The sequence below is a fragment of the Rhinolophus sinicus genome, chromosome 16 (assembly GCF_057876585.1).
Source record: "Rhinolophus sinicus isolate RSI-liver-muscle chromosome 16, RSI-T2T, whole genome shotgun sequence".
NCBI classification, from domain to species: Eukaryota; Metazoa; Chordata; class Mammalia; order Chiroptera; family Rhinolophidae; genus Rhinolophus; species Rhinolophus sinicus.
Genome location: NC_142516.1, coordinates 52,399,802 through 52,424,183, shown reverse-complemented (window position 1 = coordinate 52,424,183; position 24,382 = coordinate 52,399,802). Strand labels below are relative to the sequence as shown.

The 24,382-nt window shown below is 32.5% G+C and overlaps 1 protein-coding gene across 4 annotated transcripts in view; it reads right to left on the bottom strand.

The window, feature by feature from the left end:
* Nucleotides 1-24,382, bottom strand: part of JAK2 (Janus kinase 2) — a 90,730-nt gene that overhangs the window by 10,029 nt on the left and 56,319 nt on the right. For 3 of the 4 annotated variants that reach the window (XM_019729753.3, XM_019729761.3, XM_074330467.2), the window contains exons 7-19: nucleotides 18,914-19,235; nucleotides 18,000-18,119; nucleotides 14,162-14,319; nucleotides 13,204-13,315; nucleotides 10,588-10,774; nucleotides 9,788-9,915; nucleotides 7,671-7,805; nucleotides 6,537-6,624; nucleotides 3,898-4,025; nucleotides 2,965-3,103; nucleotides 1,182-1,333; nucleotides 879-1,029; nucleotides 12-145 (exon numbers count right to left, since the gene is read on the bottom strand). In XM_019729753.3, coding sequence (XP_019585312.1) covers nucleotides 12-145; nucleotides 879-1,029; nucleotides 1,182-1,333; nucleotides 2,965-3,103; nucleotides 3,898-4,025; nucleotides 6,537-6,624; nucleotides 7,671-7,805; nucleotides 9,788-9,915; nucleotides 10,588-10,774; nucleotides 13,204-13,315; nucleotides 14,162-14,319; nucleotides 18,000-18,119; nucleotides 18,914-19,235 — 1,954 coding nt within the window. The remainder of the gene's footprint in view (nucleotides 1-11; nucleotides 146-878; nucleotides 1,030-1,181; nucleotides 1,334-2,964; nucleotides 3,104-3,897; nucleotides 4,026-6,536; nucleotides 6,625-7,670; nucleotides 7,806-9,787; nucleotides 9,916-10,587; nucleotides 10,775-13,203; nucleotides 13,316-14,161; nucleotides 14,320-17,999; nucleotides 18,120-18,913; nucleotides 19,236-24,382) is intronic. The other variant, XM_074330468.2, reaches the window with a different exon arrangement.

The following is a 24,382-nucleotide window of genomic DNA, read 5'->3' as shown; positions in this document are numbered from 1 at the left end:
TGACATCTTACCTTGCCCAGTTGCTGCAGAAATTTCAAGTGTCTCTCTTCAAACTGTGTAGGGTCTCGGTCTTCAAAAGCACCAGAAAACCCTAGGACACCTATCCTATTTGGTAACATGTCATTTTCTGTTAACAGTTCATAATCTGCAGAAAGAAAGAATATCACCATCATAAGCTGGCAGATACATTCTCTGGTTAAACTTATATGTAGTCAAGCTGACCAAAATGATTAGAATGAGTTAGAAATACAAATTAATACAGGACAACGCTTTTAGTTTAGATTATATTAATAGGAGCCTTTAATTATTAACCATAATCTGACAGGCTTTCAAAAAACATTTTTGTAAAGGATAAATGATTACTTTCCAAAATAGGCAGTTTTAATATTTATAAAGTAAGATTATATTTTGATTTTTGTTGTGAGAATAGTGAGTAGCACTGGAATGGGAAATACCTATGGATCAAGCACATGCATATTTAGCTACATATTTTAAAGGAGAGGACAAACAAAAACAAACCTACTTCATGTTAGAAGATCAATTATAAAATGTATGAAAATTAATTTTGAAAAAACAAAGAATTGTTTTTTAAAAAGTCAAATAAGACAAACTTCCATAGTACACTACTCATTAACTGGCAAACTAAAATTAGGTTATTGATGGAGAAAAAGCCTTTTTAAAAACTGCAAAGACTGTTCACAAAGGAGACTAGAATATGTATAAAGTAGGAAAAGTCATATGAACATAAGAAATTAAGAAGGTCTAAAAGACATCAAGGAATTTCTTGGAGGGATTACAAAATTAGTAAAGATTTGTTAAATACAATAAAAACAGAAAGATAGCTGGAGAATCAATAAGATTGCTTCATCAATACATACCTGGAGTAAACAAACTATTAAGATCTCGTATGATGGCTCTGAAAGAAGGTCTAAAATCTGGTTCGTAATCCATACAATTATTGATAAGATTTGCTAATTCTGTCCACTTTGGTGCAGGAAGCTGGTGCCTATCTTCATAAAACTGTAGCTTCTGTAATTAAAGAAACACACATTGAGAATAAATTGTATAACACTGTATCAACCTTCTTTTTAACATTAGATAGGCTAAAACATATAAAGTCATGGGAAAGAAGTATCAAGGATCACAGAGTAATTCCAACTCCACAATCAATACCAACTTACTCTTTGAGAATCCAAAGCACTCAGAGGCTTATCTCCTCCACTGCAGATTTCCCACAAAGTGGTACCAAAACTCCATTTGTCTGTTGCTAAGTTTAGATTTCTAGGATTTTCAATACATTCAGGTGGTACCCATGGTATTCTCTCCTGAAGAACTTTTAAATGATAAGAACAAAGTACGGTTAAATAGTTCCAATAAGCACACAATTCTTTTATAAGCATATAATATTAAAACTGATTTGAAAAATCATGTCTTTTTCATTTGTGTGTGTGTGTGGGGGTGTGCACATGCAAGCAGATGAACACACTTAAGAGCTAGAATGGACCTTTGAGATCATATAATTCAATATCTCAGCTTTAACAATGACAAAATTTGAGATCCATAAAGATTGGATAATTTGCCCAGTCACACAATTTGTTAGTATTACAAAGAGAATTAGAAACCTGTACACTATATCCCGGATCAATTAAACTTCTTTGCATTAAATCATAGTATCTCTCTACCCCTTGCTATTAGTTTTGCATTCAAAAAAATATTTTTCCATAAAATTTGTGCTAAAATTGTCTCTTGAGGTTTTTTTGTTTTGTATTTCTTTACAATATGTAAGTAGTAATGGGAAAGTTAGCATCAATAGCAGATTCAATAGCACTGGCAGTTCTAACTTGTAGATGAAAAAACAAGAACCAACAGGCATATGGATGACTAAATTATACCAAGATATATTGGGTACGGAATTAATATACATAGGTTCTACTGAGATCATGGAATTTACCACGTAACGCTTCTGTGGTCTTTGACCCCATCAGAAAACTGGTCTTCAAGGAAGGAGGGAGCACCTTAACCCCTCCTCCTGGTATTCTGGCATAGATAGATGATCGATAGATGATAGAAAGATAGATAGGAAGACAAGAAGGAAGGATAATCTCTTGCATCTTCTGGTATACTTTGGTAAAGCAATGTGAGTATTTTTGCTGTATAATTAACGAATTAAAGAGAACAGGTGCTTTTCTCCTTCACCGTATGAATACATTTTCTCCTTCACCTACTATTCCAAAGGGTGAAATTTCACTGAGCACTAGATCTAAGATTCTGTAACATTTTCTGCCCTATTATCTCTGTCTTCACTGTCAGATAAAGCCATCAAGTATTATTGGCTCAAATAGGATACCATGTATCAACGTACAAAAGTTAATCAATTTTGATTCTAAATTTAGAACATTTAATTAGAGAAATTAGCTAAGATAATACAATTACAACATTTGGACCAAAAAAACCTCTCAATTATTTGACTGCAATTTTCATTTTAACTAATTGTGTTAAATAAAAGGTTAAGAAACACACACAAAAAAGATGTTTTGGAAAAGCTTTTAAAAGTCAGAATTAGCTGAATAATTAAACTAGATAAATATGTCTTCTCTAAATTTTATTTAGTGATTAAGGAAAGAAAATTTTTTAAAATTTACTCATGGCTCAAAGAATGATATTAGAAAATTTCCCTTTAAAAATGGATAAAATCTGATCTTCCACACATAATTAGGGATTAAAACTGTTTTAAAAAACAGTTCTTACAGTCCCTGCAACATACTTATAACAAAGGAGAAATGGACAGACGACAGACTAGGACGCAACTATAATTTAATTTAGACTGCTAACAATGGTAGATAAATTTTATTACTAATCAAGAACATGTCAATAAAACAGTTTGAGAAAAATTAACAACATGCTTTTTATGCTACTCTCCAAGTAAAGCTTAATAATGTTAAATACAATCCCTGTAGAACTTACTGTCCTTTGGCAAAACTGTAATACTAATGCCAGGATCACTAAGTTTGATGAAAGGAGGATTTCCTGTCTTCCTGTCTTCTTCTCTGATAAGTAGAATATTTTTGGCACACACATTCCCATGAATAAGGGTTTTTTCTTCCTATTAAAATTAAATGACATACATTCAAATATCAATCCACAAATATATGAGTACTTAATATGTCCAAGGCCCCAAACAGGATTTAAAGAAGAAAAACAGGTAAGATAGTATTAATACTTATTTATTTGGAGGTATGCTTTGAGATAATAAAAAGAAATTTTGTGGCAACACTGTGTTTCCTGTTTTACATTTGAAATGACACAATAATCTATGCCCATAATAAAACAAATACATTAAAACTATCCAAAGCCACTTCACTTTATAAAGCTGCAATTTTAAGTAGTAACTATTCCTAGGTGGCAGCTGGCAGAAATAAATCATCTTTCTGTTCAGCAGTAGAATATAAGTGCACTCTGAGGGGTCCGAGTGCTGGCTGGCCCTCTGGTATCCTGCTTCTCCAGCAATATTGCTTTCTTATTGGACATAATTTCTAACTGCCCACCAACACCATAACAAGGTTAATTCTACAGGGATTTTCTGCCATCCATAGTTAGCACAACATGTTTCTGCATAATTTTTGGTTAAATCCTCTAAATCCGAGTGATACAAACTACAGATTGTCTGTCAGTAATTCTACAAGACTGACAGGATGGCAAAACTATTTCTTTCAAAAGTGATTTTACATAAATAAATGTATGCCTAAAATAATACCTTTCAGCAACTAACACAGATTATTTTAAATGACTCAGCATCCATTTACAGATTTATTTCTTGTTCCCAAGTCAAGATCTTTTCTACATTGCTTCATAAGATAGAAGAATAAATTTCTGATAAAAAAAATCCTAATTACTTACTAGAAAATGCATGGCCCATGCCAACTGTTTAGCCACTTCAAGTTTCCATAATATGTTTATAGAATTTTTATTCTTTTTCAAATATGTATCTAATGATCCAAATTTCACAAACTCCTGAACCAGAATATCTGCATTAAAATATAATAATAATAATAAGGCTCTAGTACGCATATAATAAAAAATATATAATTTTAAACATTTATAAATATACTTATAGTTATATGTGGATATTATAGGAAAAGAGATTAAACTACATAAAATTCACTAATTTAAAGGAAGTTTAACAGCTATGTACTATTTTATTTGGGGTTTCAGTTTATTCACAACAGCAAGAGGTAGGAATAGAAACAATTTTATATATACAATATTACACATAATTATGTCTTATATATAGAATATATTATAACATAATGTACATTATAATATATGGCATTGCATATTATATATTTATATCACATAAATAATTATACATAATATCACATTATACACACACACGTATAAAATATTACTCCAGCACACCTCTATGTATTATTACTGAATTATGGCTGCACTTTTGAAACAAATGAAAACTTCTCATATTTAATTCTTCTCCCATGAAACCATTTAGACATTCAACATTTTCTGAAATTCTTTTTCTGCACACAAAAATTAACAGCAATGTCTATTCTATTGGAGGCATAAAGGAGAATTTGAATTCATACTGCATCTATTCCTTTAATTTATGCTGTAAAAAATTGGTGTTTTGTTGCTTTATCTTTAAAACTATTTTTTAAAAATACTATTAAGATATATTTTGCCAGAGAAACAAGTGTTTGCTCCTAAAAACAGCCTTTAAGACACAGATAAAAATTCTGTTTGTTAGCACTGACCAAGTTCCTGAAGGCCCAGTTTCTACATAAAGGTATATTATTTAATAAAATAATTAACTGAGTTTTGGGTTTATTTATAGTCATCTAGTAATAATTAATAATGAAGTGAGCTCAAGTTCTCAATTTCAGACTTGAATTTATTGAAGTCATTCTGTTGTTTTTAAAGCATAAGTACTGTTATATAAATGAGAACTAAAGCATTTGGGTTCTTAACATTAAAAAATGGAATATTAAGATAAAATAAAAACCACAAAAATTCAAGTAAAAATTTTAAGCATGGTATCATGATATAATTTGTAAAGAAATTCTGACAGACTTTCGCATTGTAATCCATGTTCATCCATGGCCCAGTAAGTTAAGTACCTACACTTCATATATGCCTATATTTCAGATATTTGCTTTAAAATGCCTACTGTAGATCTAATTTCAAATTGTGATTCTGCTTGAGCTAATATTAAAAACAATTTAGTTTACATTTGGTCTATAACAACTGTAGTGCCTTTGGGCCTTGCTGGGTAACAAAAACAAATTGAATAGAAGTTTTGCTGCCCATAGTTAATTTGAAGAACAATCCATATACAGATAATTAATAATTGACCAATGTTATCCCAATACATTTAAGTTTAAAAAATAAAAGAATTGACTGCAAGTAAATTTATAACAAGGCAAGTGTCAAAATAAAAAAAGAAGATCTAGGAGTTACAATGAATAGCAGCTTTATAAAATTTTCTCACATGGCATTTAAGACCTACTAAATTTCATAGATAACTACTGATAGTCCTATGTTCCATTATTTTATATCGTAAAAGAAAAAAACATTGCCAATTAATCTGACAAGCCACTGATTATATCACACTTCCCAATTTCAGATATTTTTAAATGTGAAAAAAGTACATCACAGAGTCAATTAAATAAGTATAAAAGCAAGTGCAAAAATTGGCATTAAATGCTCTAAGACACTGTTTTCAAACTCTGTAAATAAGTGTATTCCTTTCCCCCCAATAAAAAATTATGAGAGACATCAATAAATAAAAGAGAAATACAGAACCACTATAGTTGGCAGTAAGTGGGCAGAATTCTCCACTACTGCATTTACACTTACTCTCATTTCACCAAACCCCTGAGATACCTGAGACACCTCCAGAGAACAGATATGAAAACCACCACCTTTGAAAATATTTGCAATTTTCAAATACACAAAGCAATGTTATATAAGTGTGGATGCGTATTTAATCCACATTACTAATGAAAAATGGGGAATTACATTTTCTGAATGTAAACTTTGTGAGTTTTTATGAACAGTCTAAATTTAGACATAGAATATATCTAATATCAACAACCAATCATTTCAGTCAGCTTCATTAAAAATCCAGTCCACAATTTATATGCTTTGTCTTCAAAATTCCAAATAAATGTGTACTGTTCTGAAATGGCCAGTTATTCCAATGTTATGCTGAACCAATGATAATCAATATTGTTATGGTAAACAGAAAAAGTTATAACATTTGTTTACTATAATTCTAGTATTTTAACATTTTAACAAGCGATATGAACAGTTTTCTGCATTTTAATTCACTGATTTCCTTTTTTAGGAGACATAACTGAATACTTCTACAATGTTTTTAGTTTAAACAATATTTAACTCTTGTTAAATTATAGTTTATATTGATACCTAACTATGATGCTGAAATTGAATTTTCTATCTAAACAAAAATGAATGTTCTGAAAAAGGCATAACTTTAACATAAGGAAGCCAGAGATTTTACTTACTCTCCTCTCCACAGACACATACTCCATAATTTAAAACCAGATGCTTGTGAGAAAGCTGGCTCATCATGCTTGCTGCTTCAAAGAAAGACTAACAAAAAACAAAACCATATAAAAAATGCAAAAGAATTACTGTTTGTGTGTATAAGTATTCATAGTTCAGAAAGATAGTCTTAGCCACAAGAGAAATGTACTGTCTTCTATTCTAAGCAGAACTCTAGATAAGACTACAGTGTGCTTTGGTCCCCTTATATAGACTTGTAACTGCCATCAACCTTAGTGCTAGAGTTCATTCCGGAAAACCCCTGAGTAAGCCTGGAATAAGGAGAGAGCAGTAGTGGTACAGGGCACCATGAATGATGGAACGTAAACAGGCTTAGATCCATGACACCTTGAGTAGAGAATAGAGGTACTAACAGAGGTAGACACCAGAGATACAAATATGGGACTGAAGTAAATAGATAGGAGCTTCAAATAACACTTCCTAGGGAATCAAGAATGATCTCTGTGCAGATAAAACATCATGGCAACTATGTTAGGAGATTTGCATGTTATCAACATTATCCTAACTCAACTCATCTTTGACTAGAACCTTCTGGCTATGGTTGTGGAAGATCACAGTCACCAACACCGTGGAATTCTGGATTAGAACAATTCTTTGGCTTGTATGTTTCACATCATCTTCCACTAACATCCTTGAAGACATTTTAAGTATCATAAATGCATGTTATGTCACATTTGGTGATGCGTTGCTATGCTAAGGACTTTGGCAACTGGCAGCTGGGTTTCTGTGGGCTAGTACCCCTGGACGACGCCCAGAGGCATCCATATTTCACCTAGCATGTTCCTTAGTACAGTTCTTTCAAACTTTTCTTTTTAAGTGGATGAAATTGTGGAGGAAATCTGTGGAACCTATAAAGCTCTGGGAGGCCAAATTTGAAAGCCACTGCCCTAGTATATGCAGAGATGTAATAATACCTATAACACAATGCTAAAAGTAACTAGTTTGGAAATATTATTAGAAAATAGTCTATAATTATCTATAGAAGGTATTCTTAGAAAGACCCTGTTATGTGCATATGAGATCACGTTTTTAAATATCATAAACTATATTAACGATACAAAGAACATACACACCTCTGAATAGTTCCTATGTGCTTTATCCAGAACTTTTAAAAGAACTTCTGTTTCATGCAGTTGACCATAGTCTCCCACTTCTCTTCTTATGCCTTTAAAAATTTTTGTGAAAGTGCCTTGGCCAAGGCTTTCATTCTTTAGAAGAAAAAAGAAAGAAAGAATGAGTACAGATGGAGAAAGATATGAGAATTAGGAAATATGCTCAATTAAACCAAGATCTGAGACTATGAGTTAATTAAATTCTGCTTCCTTACAAAGTAATAGAAGACAGAAAATAAGGATTAATGAATAAAGTGTATTTTGGTTCCACTCTGGTCTTCAAACCCCTGAATTAGCTATCATTATCACTTCTTTACAGTGTCAGTGTTTAGCTACATTTATTTATATATGAATCTGTTTTTTTCCATTTGCCTTTCTGAATAGTGCAATAGAAAGGCAGTACAGTATGGTCTGTGGAGGCAAAATATCTGACTTGTTCCTTATTACCATCTTCTAGTTGTGTGACCTTATACAGGCAATTTAATCTCTTTGTGCTGCAGTTGCCTTGGTTCCCTCATCTAAGGAATGGGAATAATTATTTCTCCACAGGATTGTAATAAACAACAAATGAATAAATACAGGAAAAGCACTTTGTACAGTCTAAGACACACAGTAAATGCTCAATAATTAGCTATTAACACTATTTACTTGCCTATCCTTACAGAATAATTATTGAAAGCCTGCACCCTGAAGCACGGCTGCCTGTTTCAAACTGAAGCTCTATTATTAGTTTTGTAATGTTAGGTTACCTGGCGACTCTTTGCTTCCTATTATTCATAATCTACTGTCTCCTTATGGAACTTAGACATCAGTTGGTCTTTCTAATTCTACTCTCCACATCCCTTAACCTCTTTCATAATTTCTATTTCTTTTTCCCTATCTGCTGCATATGAACAATTTTCAGATCTATATTCCAATTCACTAATTCTTTCTTCAACCATAAGTAATCTGCTTTCTAACCTGCCCATTTTGTTTTAATGTCAATGAATGTATTTTTCATTTCTATATTTTTCTTTACCCCTAAATCTTTTTGATCTTTTTAAATAATGTCTTGTTTTTTCCCCCATGTTTCCGACTCTTTTTATATCTTTAAACATATATATGGATTTTATAATCTGTATCTGAAAAGTCTGTTATATGAAGTACTTGGAAGTCTAATTTTGATGTTTCTTGGTCTGCTGACTCTTGCTTACTCTTGGATTACTTCCCTGAATGTTTTAAAATTTTCAATTAAAAGCTCATGTTTGCAGGCATTTCACCTGTGGTATCCTGGGTGCCCTAAGTTAATGGCATGTTCTTTCAAAAAGATTTTGTTTCTGTTTCTGCCAATACCACAGGGTATTACTAGGGGTGTACCCATTGGTTTCTCAGACCATACAGGTGGTATAAAGAAACCTAAACTCAAAAGCATATGCTTACAAATTTTCAGGAGAGACTTTTTTTTCTTAACTAAGAACCCAACTAAAACAGACAACAAACCTTTTATCCTTTGGCTAGTTGATGAGTTTTTCACAATCCACATACTGTTTTACTGAGGATGTATTTACTTGCAGGTCCTGGTTTTATTCAGGCCTCACTTTTAACTCCTGCTCCTATATAGGCCTTAAAACTTGGCCCTTCTTTGTGTTGCTTTTAAATCTTAATCCCCTTGATTAGTGAGCCTAATCCCAAACTCCCAACATCATTCTATAGCTAAAATATCAGCTCTTATGTAGCACTTTGTTTTCAGTTCCTTCTTTATTTTTAATCCCATAAATTTCCCTTACTTTCTCTAGAACTTGAGAGTTAGATATAGGTCATTGGTAGATTTTTAATTTAGGATTTATAAAGAAATATTTTTAAAACCTTGAAAGAATACAATTCCCTTCTTAGAATAATTAATTTTGCTAATTTCTAACTCAAGTTTGGTATCACATTTTCACACGAAATAAAAATATTTAAACTGCAATAAAATTCTAACAATATAAGTTATAATAAAATAGTTTCAAATGTCACATGAATGTAAATGAGGTAGGTCATTAAGAAAACAGTTGTTATTTTAAAAGGACAAAAAAAATAACCAGCATCTAATGCCTTACAAATATCAAATCTTCACTTCTGATTTTGTGAAACACCATTTGGTTCACATTATTATGCCTCTGTAATGTTGGTGAGGTGGGCACATCAGAAATACCATTGGTTCTGAAGACTAGAAGGTTTGATTTATCTGCAAAGAAAAATTAAAGAAACAATGAAAAAAATAAATATATATATATAATCAAAACTCATGAGGATATAAACTGCTCCAAAGGGGTAAAATAAAATATATTCTATATATAAGAATTGCTTAACAACTTCTTATTGTTCATTGTTTTCCCACAGAAACTTATTTTAGGAGTTTATTCACTGAATTTTAATGTACTCTAAGCAGTTATTTCAAACATTCAAAATTCTAATCACTTCCTTAACTAACATAATTTTTCAGAAATTTTATTAATTTTTAATAAGCCTTTATTTCAAGAGCTTTTCAACTTTACTATTTTTATTTTAAAAATACAGAAATTAAAATTCTAAAAGAGTATGAAAGCTTTTATTTAGAACATGACAATTTGGTAGTGAGGTGTTTCTTTCAGTTCAATAGATAAGTGATTGATTTATATCAAGCAATTATTTTTAAACGCAATTTTAGAATTAAGGAACTTCAAGTCACTTCTAGACAGTCCAAATCAAACTGAACAATCCTATTTGAGGATGCTTGTGTAACAGAGTGAGACAAAACTAATTTGTTTTTAGAGCTGCTTCTTTCATATTTCTTTTGAAATCAATATACTAATGATACCACTCACCATAAACATAATATATTACTAGCATTTTTAAAATAAGTAGAAAATTATTTTACCTTTTGGCTTTGGGGGACAGCATTTCGTAAACTGGAAAATTATATTGTCTGAGCGAACAGTTTCCATCTGGTAGCAATTCAAAAGATCTTTAAGATTATTGAAGTTCTTTTTAGTCCCACTTAGGTTGTATTCTCCATTCTCATTTTTTGTAATCAAACAGTGCTTATATTCAATGACACTTTCTCGCTATATAAGTTAAATTACAAAAAGAGGGAGGAAAAATTACAATGGATATCATAGTGATTACTGGGATAAAATGAATTTCACAAAAATAACCAACAGAACACTTAGATATCTGAATCATGAATCCGAATAAATGTAGTATCAGTTTAGGGTGACAGAGGTGCTTGGTTCATCAGAAAGGATAATCTAATTACAATTGCATAGCCTACAGAAACGGCTTAAGAGTTGACTTTATTAAAAAGAAAGCAATGATAATAATAATACCATCCTTAACAGCTTTCTATCATTTACAAGATAAAGTGGAAAAGTAATTTAGCATATAAGGCCTTCCTTGAACTGGCTTCTGTCTCCATCTCCAACCTCAACTCTGCCACTCCAAACATACAGCTTATGCTCCAGCTATATTAAGTGACTTAAAAAATTTCACGCAAATGCCATACTATTTCATGTCTTGATAACTGTACATGCTATCTCTCTACCTATGAATGTACATTCTCTCCTTCTGAGCAAAGGACTTTTGTTCATTCCTTAAAACCCAGTTAAGGGGCGGACGGATGGCTCGGTTAGAGTGCGGGCTTTGGGCAATGGGGCTGCCGGTCCTATTCCCACATGGGCCAGCGAGCTGCGTTCTCCACAACTAGAATGAAGTCAATGAGCTGCTGCTGAGCTGCCGGGTGGCCAGACGGCTCACCTGGTTGGAGTGCAGGCTCTCAATCATAAGGCTGCCGGTTCGACTCCCGCAAGGGATGGTGGGCTGCACCCCCTGCAACTAAGATTGAACACAGCACCTTGAGCTGAGCTGCTGCGGAGCTCCCGGATGGCTCAGTTGGTTGGAGCGCAGGCTCTCAACCACAAGGTTGCCGGTTTGACTCCTGCAAGGGATGGTGGGCTATGTCCCCTGCAACTAACAACAGGGACTGGACCTGGAGCTGAGCTGCGCCCTCCACAACTAAGACTGAAAAGGACAACAACTTGACTTGGAGAGAGCTGATGAGAGTCCTGGGAAAAACACACCACTGTACCCCACCACTGTACCCCAATTTAAAAAACAACAACAACAACAACAAAACTCAGTTACATATCACTGTTTCTGTGAGGTCTTCCCTAACAACTCTCACCCCATCCCACAAGCAAAGGTGATTACGCATTCCATTGCGCCACTACTGTATTTGCGTAATTATCTCTAATACAGCAACTTTAATATTTTTCATTTGTTCAATGTTTGTCTTATGTGATATATTATGAACTTGCTCATTCACCTAACTACTTTTCTGGGCTGCTTTGTATAAACATATTCAACCTACTTAGAATGATTTATATAAAATCGACTAGATACTTCAATGTCAATCTCAAGTCCTTCCTACTCCAAAAGATCTTTCTTACTAATTGTAATCCTTTCTGTTATTGTCTATACTGAATAATTACAATGCTCAATTTAGTATTTTTTGGGGTGTACTTGCTTATTTCCAAAAGATAGATTTCTTGAAGCAGGAGAATATATCACACATTCCCTAATACACAGCCCTCATCTTAGGCTGGGTAAACATAAAAATTATATATTTTGATTTAATAATTGAATATAATGGACAGCTGTATATTATACTAGTAAGAAGATATTGTGAAGTTAGGATAGATTATTAGCATTTTACAATGCTAATGTTATGAAGTGACCTACTTTCTGTTTTTATGGATAGTTATTCTGCTCTACATATGCTAAATATAAGATTGTTGCATTTTATAAAACTTAACATAACTGAATAATGCAATATTTACTTTCTCTACTTTTAAAAAGCAAGATAAATTTTGGAAGTTGTTATAAGATTTCTCAAGATTTATACCATAAAACTGCCTTATAAGTGATAGTATCTTTTTAGGTGATTTTGGATAGTAAGCAATCTTAGATGAAATCCAAAATAATCTGTATTAATAGTGCAGTTTCACTGTAATTTTATACTTAAAACATACATTGTACATCGTTATTCTTAATACTGGAAAACCAGTAGTTAAAAGTGTAATAATGTTTGTTTCCTTGTTATTGCCCTATTTCACTCTAACCTGTAACCATTATTAGTAAAAGGAAACTTTGCTTCTGATTTATTTTGTCCTACATGTTTTAGTAAAGGTTTCTATTTTTTGTAAAAAGAAAAAGAGACGATGCAATTTGACACATTTTTCACACCCAAACATCAAAAAATAAAATAAATTCTAAATAAAAACATAGAAAGGCATTATAAATCATTTTACATTTTTATATAAAGCCTAGGAATTATATCTTGTTTATTATATATGCAGAATCTCTGAAGTAAACATTATGCTGGTTTTCATATCCAGAGCTATAATTCAGAGTATTAAAAAGGAAATATGGTATACATAAAGGGGAAATTATATGGACTAAATAAAGATATTACCATTAATTAATGTGACATACTAACCTCGACAGCAAAAGTCAAAAAATATTTATTAAAGTCCTTAGGACTGCATCGAAGTACATAGAGCCCACTCTGGTTACCTGCTTTCCTCAGTTTACTGATGGCAAAATCCATCCTAAAGGTAAAGAAGTAATGTGACTAACATAGCAAGATTTCATCTAAAAGATCAAAAGTCAAATCTAAAATTCAGAATTTTTAGAACTCTCCTCTATTTTATAGGTTTATCAAAAACCTTGTAAGGAAAACTATTACAGGTACAAAGCTATTTTGCAATACATTTAAACCAATTTAAGAGGCAATTATATTGCTTTAAAAACAAATAAAAGGTATATTATAGGACATACAAAATCACAAAGAACAATTCATTCATTTGAATTTTCTGCCTTCTGATTACAAATTTAGTATTTTAAAAACTACACTCACTCTCATAAAACTTCATTTAACTATATAAACAATGTATCATAAAATATTTCTCTCTTCCACTATAGCAATTTCTAATATAAAAAACTATGCACAGTATTTAACATTTAATGTACCAAAGTCTAATAGAAGACCCATGGCAAGTGACAGACTACTGATTTTTTAAATATGATATACGATTTATTGAAACTGCACATCTTGAAAGAAAACTCAAAATGTAATATACCTGAAAGCAGAAATCATCTCTAAAAGTTTCACTTATCACTATATTATAATGTCAACTAAGTGTCAAACCTATACAAGTTAACAGTATTACAGATTGGGACACAGATGGTAAATTATATCCTAAATAATCCTAATATTTATTTATTTAATCTGATTGTAAACAGGCTTTTGTTACAAAAAAAGTACTTCAGTTAAGATGTTTTTTTCCTAAACTCTTAAACCTATGTATTATATATCACTCTGTTGTGTAAAATCTTCTTTGTAAATATCTCATTTACTTTTTTAAAAATTTACTTCTAAAGTCTGTGTTACTCACGAAATCGGGCCATGACAGTTGCTTTGTATATTTTCCAGCACCGTTGGAGGCGCTACTTCTTTACAGAGGTAATGATGTGCATCTGCGGTTAATCTGTAATATCCATCAATTAACGACACAAAGGACAAAGCTTCTCTTAATGAGCTAAGTTCAATTTCCTAAGCAGAGAAAAGAAAAAAAATAAGTATAATTTAAAAGTCAACTGCATGCTACATATTGAAAATTCTCTTCACCCTATGTTGTTGGAGTAATTCTCCTAAGTTAATTTTCTTCTAAATTGCTCAAATGTCTTTTATTGCCCTAATTGCCCAATTTGAATTACAAATTCTTGTGTCTGATGTTTAAGACCCTCTCAAATATGGGCTTATCATGCCTTTCCAGTTCACTCTACATCTATAATTTTACTATATTTTCCAGTATCTTTATTAGAAATATGCTATTCAACTCAGTTAGAAATCTCTCTAATCTGATACAAAAGTTGGTATTAATAAGAAATAACAAGCATTTATTTTTACATACCAAATATACATGCTAAGTTAAAGTAATCATGCTATAATCTAAAATGTATGTAGTATAAACTAAAATCAAATACAGCTTTGCTATGATTATATCATACATACGTATCAGTCTAAAATGCAACATCTTATTTAATAAGAAAACACTGAAGGAAATTCTCCTGAAATCAGGAAGGTAAGAAAGACAACTATTTAACAGTGTATCGTATTATACTGTACTAACATAATGAAGCCATAGAAAGCAAATATAAATATAGAAATTGGAAACAAGGAGGTAGAACTATCTCTACTTGGAGACTATATGATTGCATACTTGGGGAACCCAAAATAAAACAACTGTAAAACTACTACAACAGTAAGATAATTTATTCAGATAGCAGGATACAGAAATCAATATCTTTCACATATAAAAAATGGTCAATGAGATTATATAATAAAAAGATAGTCCCGTGTATAATAGCAACAAAAAAAATACAATATCTAGAATTAAACTTAACCAAAAACGTACAAAATCATTTTTAGAAAAACTTCAAAACACTCTTGTGAGATTCAACTTTCTACTTGAATATACAAAGATTTGCCATGTTCTTGGATAGGAAAATTCAACATCATAAAGATGTAAAAATCCTCCCTAAATTCATTTTCTAATTTGTCACAATCCCAATAAAGACACCAACAGGTCCTGGAGGATGTATCCAGAAAAACAAGGCAAATATGAGATTCAGCAAATTAGAGATCCAACATAAAGAAATAAGAAGAGAATTCCCATGATGGGTAATAAAAGGTTGCTCAAAGATTACAGCTGGTAATGGCCTAGAGAACTATTAGTCCAGATTAGATAGTAAAACCCACTGATCAAGGAGGGACTTTTCCAGGAAAGAAACAGAAGTGATACAATATTTGACAGATTTAACTATGTGAAATGCTGTATTGAGAAGTGAGCTACTTTGTAGGAAAGTTTTGTAGTGAGTTTTCGTAGAGAGTGGAAAGACATACAAAGAAAAAAATGTTGAAGGCATGATTATCTTCCTGAAAACAAAACGTTGTACAATAATGAAAATGTGATCACAGCATACTATTTGGCTCAGCAATGAACAATATTTAGTCATAATGCGAACACAGAATATAGACCTATAATAAAAATTATTATAAGAAAAGAAGTGTGTGATGTATTTGAACTATAAAAGGTATTTAACTAATACAATTAGGCCATAAAAACACATACTGTAAAAGATACCGTAAACAATGTTAAAAGACTTGTAGAATTGCAAACCTGTACAACAAAGGATTAATACCCAATATGCATTGAAGGAATAAAAGCCATAAATCAGTTCAAAACAGAAAAGAAAACTAGTCAAAGGATATGAAAAGGCAATCCGCAGAAGAAGAAATACAAACAGCTGATTTATAAACACATGAGAAATTGCTCAATCTCAAGTTTTAATTAAGGAAATGCAATATAACAACAGGACAGAAATTTCTGTCTATCAGTTTGACAAAAAAATTAAAAGACTGATTACATCCTAGGATATGGCAATGAACATGGGGATGTAGATATCTCTTCAAAACAGTGACTCTGTTTCCTTCAGATATATATACCAGAAATGGAATTGCTAGATCAAGATGCTAAATTTTATGAAAAGTGTATTTTACCATATTTTTTTAAAGATAAAAAGAAAGAAAAATAACAGTAGAATAAAGAGCAAACGAATAATAAAAAAAAGTGTAATTAACCTACTAACAGACTGGAAAATGTAATAGTAAGCAAAAATTAATTATTCTTCTATCTAGCAATAACTTGTCAGAAAAATAAGAAAAAGTTCTTAACCCTCATAAATAACAGAAAAAGCATACAATATCATGAATAAAATTCAGCAAGAAACATGATATATCAATATAAATAAAACTATCAAAAGTTACTGAAGAACATAAAAATCATACTTGATACAAGGTGAAATATAAGGTATCCTTAAAATAGAAAATGTAATATGGTAAGGAAATGTCAATTCTTCCCAAATTAATTTTTAGAGCAATTCCAACAAAATGTCAAAGTAGTATTTTAAGGAGCTTTAGGAATCCTCAACAAACAAGGTAGTATCACAGTTAAGAGCTTAGGTTATCAAATCATGCATTTGGGTTTACACAGGCCCTGTCACTTAACTAACACTGTGACCTTGGAAAGTTATTTAATCTCTCTGTATTAGAGGCTTAAAATAAGGCCAAGTCCAAAGAATATCCCATAAAGAAGTTCTTTACGTTACTATAGGATGTTCACATTAGCATCACTAAACTCTTTATAGAATACACATGTACATTTGTGATATTTATAGAGTAAATATTTCTTCAATAAATTCCACATTGGGGTTGATAATTATTAATTATCCTTTCATTGATCCATGAAATACCTATCAAGTTTTTACTAAACTAGGCCCTAGAGCACTGCACAAGGTGCAGGGAGTAAAAACACACAAAAACATATGATCCTTACCTTCTAGAAGCTCATAGTCTAGTAGGGAATAGGTGCACACTGTTAATAATATCTTTAAGAACAGGAAAGCGTGCTGACTAAAATGAGTTGCAAGTTGACTAAAATGAGTTGCAAGTTAGTTATAACTTTGATAATACGCATATAAACCTAAAATGGTCACAGAGGTATATACAGATACTTAAGTTAAACGAACAAATAGCATTAATTAACATGATGTTTAAACCAGGAAGTCAAGAAATATCTGAGTTAAAAAGAAAACAGAGCCAAATAAGAAATTTAAGAGCAGAGTACAAGGAATTCATTTCTTTCCTTTCAATTAAAAGAAGTGGGATTTCTGAAGCTATTTAAAGAAAAAGGGTTAAATCTTTTAGAGTCAATCATGCCTTACAGCTTAGGTAGAGCTGACCTGGGATTGGTTTACATTTTGTTACATAAATTCCTGATAGTATTGTTTTGGTTTCTTTCTTTCCTTTAACTAGGCAGTCTGACTGGTATGTACACCTATATTGGTAAAAAAAGGTTATAGTCTGGAATGAGTACTACAACAGGGAACACCGGCCAGAGTGGCAAGAAAAAGTAACTGGTGCTTTGTTGATCATAAAAATGAGTGAAAAACATATGAATGTACAAGAAACTCTGGGAAGATAGTGTTGGTAGTGATACAAAAAGCTAGATGTAATAAAAAAGCTGACTAAACTGATATTTATGTTTACAGCTATATTTAAAACTATAATCAAAATTCCTACAAGAAAATAACTTCAGTATTAAGATTCTCAAATACTTATTTCTAACAACTGAACAACAAAACTATGATTTAGTCATAAAGCAAACTTACCAGGTTTTTACCATCTTGCTTATGAATAGTTACAATTCTGCTTTCATTTGAGCCTTCTTGGTTTGCCTGCTTAATACTGACATCAATAATATCAGGAAAATCACAGTATAACTGTAAATCCTATAATTAAGAGCATTTCAAGTTAAAAACTGGTAGAATCTATGGAGTCATTTTTAAAACAAGACTTATAAAGGAGCTAACCTTCATAACAGATTCTTTAAAATAAAAAAAGTACTGATAGCAGTAGATAAGCATTAAATAGGATTCTCTCCCCCCAATGATCTAACCCTAAGATTATACTATATCTTGCTTTGACTTAAAAATGAGAGCATTAAGTGCACTCTAGTACACTTCAATCCAATCAACATTACTAGGAACCATTGCCAGAAAATTAAAAGTTCTAACTACCAAAGAATGAAGATGGAAAAATTTAAATCTCTAATAACAATCTAAGAACAACACAGACATGAACAAACTTAAAACTTATAATGCAAACTTAAGACAAACTAAATTATTTAACAGGTATACATCATCATAAAATCAATCAAAATTAATCTTTTCTAGGTAATTAAATTTTATGATTGTGACTCCTGTATCAGTAATAGTAATAGTAAAAGAAAAAAGGAAACAAAACTACCTTAAAAATCACTGTTAGAATTCATACCTTTTCTGAAACTATAAGAACACCAATACTAATTATTTTGTCAGAAAGAATTAAATACAAAATCATTTAAGAACAATCAGAAAAGAACTACAAATATGACCTTGATGGCTTCACACCATTAAAAACTTAACACTTCTATCAATAGGAGAATAAAAATACAAGACCATGTTTCAAATAACTAAAATTACTTTGCTTCTATTGCCATTCTATTTAAATTAACAAAGAATGAGAACATATCATTAAGGATTACCTGTTCTGTCAGTGTCTCACTTTCTTTATGTTTCCCTCTTGACCACTGAATTCCAACGTTTCCAGTTATTATAATGGTTGCAAAAATCTCCTCACCTGAAGAACCTCTTCCCGGTTCTTTTACTTCAAATTGCTCTGTGTAGAAGGCAGACTGAAGAGTTTCCAGATTTATAAGATACTTAAGTTTCAAGTTTCTGGCAGTGGCTTTGCAATGGCTGAACTGCTCAATAAATCTGCGAAATCTGTACCTTATTCGCTTCCTTGTCAAAATATGATAGTCTTGGATCTTTGCACGAACACATTTTGGTAAGAATGTCTTGTAGCTAGGGATGAAGAGCACACACAGAAAAACAAACCAAATTGGAATATAATTCTAAAACAAAATTAAAAGAGAAATTGCTACCTTTCTCTGTGATACGTAAGTGCAACAGCACACACTGGAGAAATGTGACAGTCACCATCCACAAGGTATAAAACCTTAAGGTTTCCTTTAATGATGTGAATACATATACAAATTCTCTCTGAGTTAACATGTTTTAGAATAGCAGATGTTAATTTATTTCCCCTAATGAAATGAAAAGTTAGTCTAATTAATAATGGAGTCTAAAAATTTGTTTTCTCTGATTATCTTACATACCTTATTTATTTTTTTTTTTTGGCACTGTGTTGCAAATATTTCCTACAATCCTGTACACAAGTATTTATCTAAATTCTGGAAATTGTTACATTGTGTTGAATGCTACTGTTGTTCCTTATGCTAACATACTTCTTTTGCATACATTATTTTCTTAGGCCAGGTTCAATAACTCCTAATAATGCTTCTGCAATCGAAACAATTCCATTTGGAAATGTTCTGACTCTTTCGTACTTCCATCTCTATGTGAAATATCCTAAAAAAGGTAAGTAATTTATTTCCCTCCTGCTCAAATATCTGACAAATGAAAAACATTTTATTTCTGAAGGTACCACTCTATTAAATTTCCAAGCCTTCACATATGCTAAAACCTCTTCCCATCACCCATATCCTATCTGGTTAGCTCTTAATTCATTCTACAAGTCTCAGCTCAAGCATCATCAAAGGAAACCTTTCTGGACTTCTATAACTACATTAGATGCTCCCCATTTTGTCTGACAGTATTCTGTGCACCACTCCACAATATCATTTATCATACTATATGGTATTTGAGTATTTACAGCCAATGCTGGAGCTGGCTCATGCTGAGAGCTTATTATCACATGTTAAGAATTACTTCGAGCTGATTGTTAAATAGCCCTCATTAAAATTTAAGTTATATAAACCTATAAATAAATACATTATATTAAAAATATAGGTATTAAGTACTCAAAACATATCATTTCCTAATTATTTTACATTTAACAAGGCTTATTTTGTATTTTATTAACTAACTACTCTTTTGAGGTTATGTAAGTCTATCATATGTGAATGGTGGAAAGGGTTTGCTACTGCTCATCTCTTCCCCATTCTGCATTCAGTGACGTCAGGTTGATACCTCGAAACTGGCCATGAAGAGAGTATTTATTCCATGGGTATCAACAAAGATTACAAACAAATCAGATCTTTCCCACCCCCCAGTCCCCCAAACTGAAGGAACTCTCTGTTTTGCACTCAAGTAGCCAGAGCTGTTGGAGAGCCATTTGACAAGGTAGATGTGTTGCATTATAAATTTATAATCACCAATTTCAAATAGGCTTTCCTCTCTACCATCACTTTTATAATATTTCTCTGTTCAACTAATGTTCCCAAGTCCCACAATTATGTCAAACCTCCAATTTCCTCAAACCTCCTACCCTTGTTCAGCCTCAAACCTCAGCTACATTCCTCCTCACTTTTCAGCAAATGACTTCATCTCTTTCTCTAAAAAAAGCTTCTTTAAGCAGAGCTCCTTTAATATCCTGCTAGCAAACCTATATACATCTGCACTCATTCTCTCCTCTTTCCCTCCTGCTATAATAAATGAGGTATAAACCTGCCAGTTAAAGCTAGTTCTTTGACATGTGCTAACACACATCTGCCCTCTGAAGCCTTACTCTACTTATGTCTCTTCTATCCATACATTTTAAAAATACTAATGGTCTTCTCATCTTAAATGTAAAATCTCTTTACCCTATATCTCCCTCTAGCTACAGCCTATCAGGCCTCTTTTTGAAAGAGTTTATACAGCCATTTTCATTTTCTTGCCTTTCATTTACTCTTCAACTCACTCCAATCTGGCTTACACTCCATCATTCCATAGAAACTACTCTTGCTAAAATCAGGAAAATCTTCCATGTTGCTAAAACTGAATTCCCGTGTTTATTTTTCTTGTAATTTTTCAGAAGCATCCAACACTGTTGATCATTTTCTCCTTGAAACTCTCTCTCCGTAGCTTTCCTGATTTTATTCCCATCTCTTTGGCTGCTCCTTCTCAATCTTCTTTACAGGTTAATTCCTCTTTACCTGGTGACTAAATGTTGAACATCCTCAAGATTTAACTATGGGCTCTCTTCTTATCCACACATATTCTCTTTCTGTCTAGATACTCTATATGCAAACAACTCTGATATGGCTCTCTCTAGCCCAGACCTCTAAGCTCCAGACCCTTATCTTCCAGTCCAGTCAATCTACCCATTTCATTTGGATGTCCCGAAAGCTCCTCAGTGTGTCAAACCAAACTGAGGAATCCCCCTGACATCCTCCCGAGATCCTCTTACAACATTCCCTGAGTAACCAGCACCACTTCTACAAACTCCAGAATCCCAGGAATCACCCTTTACACCACCTTCTCCCTCAACCCCCATTTTTCAATCCATCACCATGTTCCCTTGATTTTACCTATTAAATAGTTCTCGCACTTGCCCATTTTTCTCATTACTAACCCATTCAACTGCATCTCCTGGAGGCACCACTGCACTGGCCTTACTCTCTCTGATCAATCCGCATTTCCATTTACTCTTACCACCCTCTGATTAGTTATCTACACTGGAGTCATGGGGATCTTTGAAAAACACAAATCTAATCACTTCACTTTGCCTAATACCCTTGCATGGTTTCGTAGTGTTCTTAGCCTTGTCAACTTGACTAAGGTTCTACATGGTCTAGTTCTTGCCTCATCTATTGACTCTGAGCTCTAGCCATACTGACTCTCTTCAGTCTTCCTATGCTCCCTTCTGCTACAAGGCCTTTGCCATCAACCCTACTCTCCATCACTCACCTCTCTCTACCCATTAAATTCTACCTATTTTTGATCCCTTTTACAAAATATATGGTAATGGAAGGAGAACTGACTCTAGGTGGTGAACACACAATGTGATATATAGATGATGTATCACAGAATTTTATACCTGAAACCTATGTAACTTTACTAACAGTTGTCACCCCAATGAACTTTAATTAAACAAACAAACAAACAAACAAATAAATAAATAATTTTTCGGGTCTCAAAAGTCACACTCTGTTCCTTTTCACAACAATTATATATGTGTAACTAAACAATAAAATTTAATACAAGTCTGGATAGCACATAGGAGAGCCTCAGTAAGTTTAGGAAAAACACTGAAGACTCAAAAATACAAACAGAATGCAAATGATTCCTCCTTGATCTACTTCTGTCAAAAACATTAGTTACCAAGAGCATTACTAAATTTGGAATGCAATTTACATAAACACCAATGGCTATTTGATTTATTAATAAGGCTTTGGAAAACTTATTTGAAGATAAAAAGAGGAGTTTAAGATAACACCATACAACAGGGCTTTCCATTTTGATTCCTAGAATAAAGGACCACACATCCATCCTTTGGGAATACCATAGGAGTGTGTGGTCTTTGAATGTGGTGAATACACTTCATTGTCATGTTGTCAGAACCAGACCTGTTAGAAACACTACAATTTTTCAAAAGACACAAGTTGTTAACTCTTAAAGCATAAAAACATTTGTCCTAACGCTTTTCGTATATTAAGTGTTTAAAGAATCCTAAGATAAAGGTTCTAAAAGGCTCTGAAATTGAGCCTTTCCTTAGAAACTATACTATATTTTGTACTATAAAGTGAAATCTTCAACTTATTATTACAATTGGAGTGGGTCACTGGGAGATCCAGTATTTGCTTAGTTGTTTAGAAAGGTAGTCTAGTGATATGAGGTTATGGAGCTCAGCTGCCAGTGTCCTTGGCCCCGGCCTAGTGTTTGCAAATTCAGCAGTCTCCTTTAAACTTTCCATTCTCCAGTTGTCCTCTTCCCACCCCTTAGCAAATTTAGGATTTTAAGGACCAGATGAAGAATGAAAACAGAAAAATCCTACTCATTTCCTTCACTTTTTGAACTCCAACACCTAAGCTACAATAGCCAATTAGGAGAATGGAATACAAAGGAGTGAGTACCTAATACATACACATGCACAAACACATATATGCAGGTGCATATACAAACATGGAGGCACGTACTCACAGACATAGACACACCGAGACACAACACACACACAGACACAAAGAGATGCAACTCACATTTTTATTTTTTATTTTTTTACTCTGGGAAGGAATATGTATTTAGTTATACTAATCAGAGATCCACACCCTACTGGGTCGTTCTGGGAACAAAGCAGTTTATTTAACTCTGCCAAAAACTAATCATGCTGTTTTCATATCTGTTTTCCCATCAGTCCTGAGTATTTTAACACTGAGTAGAGCTTGGCTATTTCTCAGAAATGAGCACTAAATGAGAATTCAGGAAACAGTGAGTTAAATTATATTAAGAAGGCAAGCAAGCAGGCATGTTTTTGTTCAGGATAGGCATAAATTATTCATCTAATACCAAAATATCATGGTATAAGAGACAAAAAAAAATAGATAAATTAGACTTCAAAATTTAAACTCTTGTTCTGCAAATGATACTTTCAAGAAAGTGAAAAAACAATCCACAGAATAGGAAAAATATTTGCAAATCATATAAATGATAACTTGTATCCAGAATATGTAAGAGACCTTACAACTCAACAATAAAAAAATATTGAATTGTACACTTTAAACGGGTGAACTGTATGGTATGTGAATTATATCTCAATAAAGCTGTTTTAAAATATCATGGAACCTTATAATGAATATTAGTATGTGTAAAATTTTAAAAGTAAAATAAAAAAAATAATGCAGCATTTTGCAGATGCACTTATATTCTGGTTGAGAGAACCAGAGAAACACAATTACTCAACATTCACTGGGTTTAGGACATTAGACTAAATAATGTAGGGAGAAGAACAGAGGACATGATTCCTGACCTCAAAGAAACCACAAGCTACACAAGAAGACCGTGCCAAGACTTTGGACAATATCATGATTCCAAAACAGAAGTCTCCCGCCATAGCGTAAGCTAGAGATGGCTTCATATTTATAAAGGGAATCTTCAGTAGTTCAAAGCTTCTCAGTTCAACTGTGTTCCCTTCAACTCCTTCAGCTTCTCTTAATGATATGTAAGATACT